At 43.2% G+C, this 6,978-nt stretch overlaps 1 protein-coding gene across 1 annotated transcript in view; it reads right to left on the bottom strand.

Annotated features, from left to right (window-relative positions):
• Positions 1 to 435: 435 nt before the first annotated feature.
• PTDSS2 (phosphatidylserine synthase 2) overlaps positions 436 to 6,978 on the bottom strand; it is a 1,317,303-nt gene continuing 1,310,760 nt past the window's right edge. Inside the window, exon 12 of the mRNA XM_069624133.1 lies at positions 436 to 1,075. Coding sequence (XP_069480234.1) covers positions 931 to 1,075 — 145 coding nt within the window. The 3' untranslated portion in view covers positions 436 to 930. The remainder of the gene's footprint in view (positions 1,076 to 6,978) is intronic.

Here is a 6,978-nt window from a genome sequence, read left to right as displayed (position 1 = left end):
CTGAGATTATTCTGTTGTGTTCACTCATTTCTCCTCCTTTCACTCTATGCACATTGCAACCGACGGCTCATTTATGGTAACTCTTGCATATGAGACAGCTAATTACTATTTGCGTGAGTGATGCTCTTATGTTCTTGTTGCGAGTCTTTCTCCTCCTGCTCAGTTTCAATTGTAGTGTGTTATGACAAACAGATTCTGGGGAAAAAATAGAATACAATACATGGATATCCAGCAGGAAGGAGGAATGTTAAGAATATAGAAATCTATTGTACCATCAACAGATGTTAACACTAGATCCCCACCTATAGAAAAAAAAGGGTATTTTAAGAGTGGAGCCTTATATACTGTCAAGTCGATACAAGGATCTAGTAGCAAGGCATTAAGAAAGTGGCTACTGAAGACTGATCATTTTAGGACTACACACAATCTGTAACATTATGTTCATTTAAAAACATTTTAATGTCCTGAGGTATTTGCTTGGTACTGGGCAACTTTCACAAAGAATTTAGTGAGGATAACACTAAATAATTGCTGTGTATTATGATCTTTTTCTGTTCAGGTAAGTACATAAAACATTGCAGTCTTCATCTTGTTCATACCAAGCCCTTTTAAAAACAACAGTAATATATACTCTCAAAATATACAAAAAATCCATGGAATAATCTACTTAAACTTTAAGTAAAAGAAACTCTAAATTGCAGAGGGAAAAATATTACTTGTTTAAAAAATACTGCAGAAATCTGGTTGATGATCATCATCATTTGTAGTGTTATTCGTGTGTTATTAGCCCCATTCCAGTGTTAGTCCAAGAGAGAGTGAAAACAGAAAGGTAAGTCAAACTGAACTGTCCCAAAATTCTGGGCAGGTGAAGAAGCCAATTAACTGTTGACTGTATTTGGTTCGGTTGGCTTTCAGTCCGTTACTTCATTTTCAAAGACACTTTTTTTTCATACTGTTCGGAGATTCACTGTGGAAAAGCTCAGAACCCATGTCTCCATTACACATTGGTGCCTCTTTAGCATGAGTGTTTTCCTGCTTTTGTCTTCTTATTTCTTTGTATCGCAATGTGATATCTCTAGAATTTGCAAAAGAAAAGTAAACGCATGATACAGTACCTTCACAATCAATATGTTCTATTACAGGTTAAAAACGTTTTGTCAGAAATCATTTCAATAACTCTAGTGCCACTACATCCAGGAATACATGTTACTTATTAATATTATTATCATCAATGATGTGGCACTTGTTTTGTCCCAACCTTGGTATCAAACTCATGGCACACACTGCTTGAGAACATGACAATGCAGCGCATCATGGGTTTGATCCCAATTGGGTCTACTGAACCCTTCACCCTTCTCCCTTCTCGTTGCTAAATTTAGTACAACACCCTTTTTGTGTGTGCAAACAGTTTGGTACTGTGGAAAGGTTATACTGAATAATGCAAAATAGCTTTATTTACAAGTTTCTAAAGGGACTGCATCATATATTTGTTGTATGCACAAATATACCAATGTTGCAACACTAAATATTCTATTATCAACTTGGTTCTCATTCAGTGGGAAACATTTTAACTACCTAAATGCTACATCACAAGTTTTCAATGTTTATTCCTTTAGATGCGGTCATCACAGTATACATTACACTTTTCCTGGTGTGCTGGCATGCACCACTTTTCAAAAGGTAGCACCACTGCCAGGAACAAAGAGCGCACCCACTCCACTTCACACATCATGTTATCAGCACTTGACCCAAGTTAACCAATACCATAGCATTACATCGGAACACAATATTTTGACAACCTTTGATAAAAGTCTTGTATTTCAAGGCAGAAAATAAAGATGCCACAGCAAGCTGCTTTGCCATTGTTCAGTGTTTTCATGTATAATAAACAGTGGGTATGTGCTGCTGACTTTTCTTTCATGGATCTATTAATTTATTTTGAGATTTTTGTGATGCACTAACAACCAGAACGTAACCAGGTTTGAGTAGTCGCGTATGTGGTTACTAGAGAAGGAGACCCACAAAAGATGCAGCCCTAAATGACCTATGGTTGCATACAAACCTTTTATTTTGCTTTACCAAGCATGGAAAACACCTCTTCCTAAGCAGTCTTCCCAAAAGATACAAATCAAATATGCCCTCCTCTACCCCTCAGATGACTCCATATTCAAGTTAAACTTTCTCCTGGTTCCTTCATTCTGCTCCCTCTCTGAAAACACCAATCAACCACCAAGTTGTTGTAATATAATGGTTTTCTGCACAATGCCCACAAGACATAACACAGTGACGCAGAGGTCTGAAACCGTGAAGAATCTGATGTTGAAGATCTTAACCAGGGTTGTGATAACAGTGAGTACTTAGGTGCCAGATGAGGTGACAGTGAGCAATGTGACAGCCGATGGGCGGACAATGTTACTGACAGTGAACCAGCACAAAAAACAAGTTAGTAACTACTTGGTCAGCGATAGCCGACATATTTCCAGACATACTTTGAGCCTTCTTCACCGAATTTTCTTGCAAATGTTGTTTTGGGCGTTATGGGGATTTAGTAGTTTAAGAGTTGATTTTTTGCTTCATGGCCATTTTTGTGCTTTCATGTTAGGATTCCACATAGCCCTTCTGATGAATCCTGTGCAGTCATCAATCACCAAACCCCAGCCTAAAGTCTGCTACCATGTGGTCCCATGTGACCAGGGGAAGGCAGCTGCACCCTGATCCTAACCCTAGCGGTGGTATCAGAGGGAAGGATCACATGGGAGGAGACAGCTATCAAGGGGAAGCAGTGACTCCACTAGGATTGACACAGTATTCATCTTCTGAAAATTAAGAAAAAATAATTCTCAGATATTTAATGGCATACTATCAATGTTCCAATTCCTCTAACCAAGGTTCAAGAAACCCGTTATAAAGAGCCAGTTAAACAGAGTCAGGCCGGTACCAGAGGGGCTGAGGAATTAAAGAGAAAAAAACATTTGAAGTTTGTGATTCTACCCTAACGAGAACCTCTCGCCCCGATTGTGAAAGGTAGCCAGTCAATTTACTGAAGCAAATTTCAGAGTAGTACATTTCACTGCACAAATAATACCGAAAAAATACCCAAAATATTAAATAAATATATATAGGGTAGTGGGGTATGGGGTTATAAGGATAGAAAAACAGTGGGCTTGGGGAGGGGACACCCCCCAAATAAAAATACAAAAAGAACATTCTATATTTTTGGTTGCAGTGAAATGTACCACTCTGAAATTTGTTCAGTAATATCACATATGACTATGTGAAACTGCAGACTCTTTATCCAGATCCCCCCCTTACTCTGGTAACTCAGTCTACAATCTAATTGAGAATAAAAGAAAACAACTTAATATCACTCATTCTTCTACGGACTTCAATTCTCAGTATGCAGGAAGTACTGGGACGAAGAAGAGGAATTAGGAGGCATAGGGGACTCAGAAGTGTGAATATTCAAAGGTGTGGTCTAGTCATTCCCAATTAGAGCACCTGAGCAGGATATTTAAAGCCCAGGATGAAACCAGCTGAAGTGGTGTTGCAATGAAGATGAAGATGACGTAGAGGAAGAAGCAGTTCAGGTGTGGGCAGGAGGCGTAGCAGAGGGAGCTCAAACCATCCATGGTGCAAGCGCAGCAAGGGAGAGAAGCCTGCCAACAGAAGTAACCCAAACAGGTGAGAATCAGAAGAACTGAGTATGCACAGCAGAAGACTGCGTAATAAGAAGTATCCCAGCTGTGAAGGAGATGCGTTACTGAAACAACGTGAAGCGGACTGGAGAAGCCGTGAAAGATCAACAGAGCTTCCATTGCTCCAGGAGACCTCCGCGTACTTACCTGAGGCTTGCTGAAGTGGGAAAAGAGGCAGATTGATGTCCAAAGCACCGCAGCGAAGCCAGACGGATCCGATGTGATTGGTCCCAGTGCCTGCCTTTAGGACCAATCACCAGCCAGCAGGCGTAGCCGGCACAACTCAGGAAGGCACACGAAGAAAGGCTCTCTCCTGTCGTGAGCCTGTTTGGAGCCGGCAGAGCCCTGAGCCACGCCGTCTGCCGACCGCTCCCCTGCACCCTGCGCATTCTGTAAAGCACCTCCTGACCTCTACACAGGGTATGTACCCTCCTGCAACTACACTGATGGCGGAACTATATCGACACTTAAAGTAAGACTGAGGACACGTGGTGGTTTGAAACTGTCCCTCTCCTTGCACACAAGGTGCACCTACATATTACCACTCTTAAGGTGCCCACTCTTACCTAGACTTTCACTTATGTCCAACCTAACTCACAATGGTGCTTTGTTACTCCCTTTTAAAGATAGCACAAGCATTATACTGGCTGCCCCATCTGTCCACTCAGTATAACCCTGCCGAAAAGTCACACACTGCCTAGTTAGGCGCTAACCAGCGTTTTCCACTGTTACCTTATCCAATCATGTTCTGTGACCCACATACTGTATGCCTGTCACCTCTAAACTTGATACTCGCTTGCACTGAATCAGTCCTGCTGCTTTGATATACCTAGACATAGCTGGTTCTAAACCTGATCAACAACCTCTGCCCCATGCTGGATTATTATTGCATCTAGCCTATGTTGACTTGCCTATGTTGATTTGCCCATGCTGGACTATTGCATCTAGCCTATGTTGACTTGCCCGTGTTGGATTATTGCATCTAGCCTATGTTGATTTGCCTATGTTGATTTGCCCGTGCTGGATTATTGCATCTAGCCTATGTTGATTTGCCTATGTTGATTTGCCCGTGCTGGATAATTGCATCTAGCCTATGTTGATTTGCCTATGTTGATTTGCCCATGCTGGATTACTGCATCTAGCCTATGTTGATTTGCCTATGCTGGACTATTGCATCTAGCCTATGTTGACTTGCCCATGCCAGACAATTGCATCTACCCTATGTTGACTTGCCCATGCCAGATTATTACATCTAGCCTAGGTTGACTTGCCCATGCTGGATTACTGCATTTAGCCTATGCCGACTTGCCCATGCTGGATTACTGCATTTAGCCTATGCTGACTTGCCCATGCTGGATTACTGCATTTAGCCTATGTTGATCTGCTTAAACTCTGATGCACCCAGCCCCAGGTAGCTCTATACCTTACTGCCTACCTATCGATAGGGGAAGCCCTTACTAGCCCACCATACCTGTCACTGTAGTCAGTGCACCGACTTTATGTGTCTCGATGTGCCTACCTATGCCTGCCTAGCACATATACCTAGTTGTTACTCTACGGAACTTAACCTTAGAGCGCCTTCTCCATTCTAGGCTTTGCCCCAAGGTAACCTAACCTAAGAGTGCACTGGTCCTGCACTGTGCAACCTCGCTCCTAGACCATGATCACCTGGCTTACCCTTACCATGTTCCCCTTCTGCATCATTCTAGACAATGTACCTTGTAGCGGCAACAACTTCATAACCTTCAACGATGGCCTAGCCTCTCTTGGATGCCCCAGGCACCACCCGATCCCCTGCCCCACACCCTTCCTACCTTCCCAGCTGCCCTTCCCACCCAACCTCACCATACCACTTCCGTAGACAATAGCCCCCTTGGCAACACTATCTCTAACAAAACTCCCAATTATAGAAGATTTAGTACCCCATGCCACACTGTACCTCCCACACTGAAATCCCCTAATTCTGTATGTTCAACTAATCCGGATATCACGGCCCGCAACAACAGACTAGGCACCAGGCTACCCCATACAACTAGCAACCACCCTGCAAAACTCAACACCAAAACTAAGAAGAATTTAAAGACACCCAATAAGCCTGAACCAATCCCCCTAAAAGGGGCCTTACTCAATGTTAGATCCCTGGCCGCACACACCACAGAAATTGGCGACACCATTCTAACCTACGATCTCAACTTCCTTGCCCTAACGGAAACATGGCTGCATGAGGCCTCTGGACCACACCTATCGCTAGCTATTCCCATCAACTATTCCATCCTCCGAGCCGACAGACCCAATGGCAAAGGAGGAGGCGTAGCAATTATCTCCAAATCACTACTGGGCTGTAGACTAGTCTCCACCCTAACACTTAAATCCTGCGAGCTACTCACAGTCAAGATTCAAACCTCTCCCACAAGCACGATCACTCTTCACCTTATATATAGACCCCCAGGCCCTCCTTGAGTCTTCGAAGAAGATATCACTGCGCTCATCACTGAAAACTCCAGACCATTAGCACAAACTATTATCCTTGGTGACTTCAATATTGGCTTCAACGACCCCAAGGACGCCCCAGCCATATCCCTAGCTAACGCCCTAACGGAACATGGAGTCACTCAACTCAGTATCTCACCAACTCACCAGAAAGGTAGAATTATTGACTGGTAGCAATGCTTAACTGCAACACCACTTGTAGGGACCCCCCAACCTCTCACATGGACGGATCATTATCTTATCCTTCTCGAAATTCACATCAACCATACAGCTCCCAAAAAGTGCCCCATGGCACCAGCCTGCACAACCAGAAACAAGCGCAACATCACAGCCGAAGCTTTATTACCCTTGGTCCTACCTACCCTTAACACTATACGGGTCAATGCTGACCTTAACCTACTTGTTGACACCTTCAACAATTCCATGGCCACTGCCATTGACACCATTGCCCCTCTGAAACTACGCAAAAGCAAGCCAACAAGCCACTTGAATTCGTGGTACACCCCCAAACTTAAACTACTTAGGAAAAAGAAGGCGAAAAACTGAACTCTTATGGAAATCTAACCCATCATCTGAAAACAAATCCACTCTTAAGAACATCTTAGCGCTATACAAAAGCGAGATGATTTGCACCAAAGAAGAGGCCTACAACGTTAGGATAGATCAGACAGGCTCCTCCACTAAAGAACTATTCAAAATACTAAAGGAGCTAAAAAACCCCAATCCACCTCCAGACACTTGCTCAAAAGATAAACCTTGGTGCACCAGCATCCAGAACACACTTAACAAAATC

The sequence above is a fragment of the Ambystoma mexicanum genome, chromosome 11 (genome assembly GCF_040938575.1).
Source record: "Ambystoma mexicanum isolate Mex_15411 chromosome 11, UKY_AmexF1_1, whole genome shotgun sequence".
Classification (NCBI taxonomy): domain Eukaryota; kingdom Metazoa; phylum Chordata; class Amphibia; order Caudata; family Ambystomatidae; genus Ambystoma; species Ambystoma mexicanum.
The sequence above is the reverse complement of the archived record's forward strand: the minus strand, read 5'-3'. Positions and strand labels throughout refer to the sequence as shown.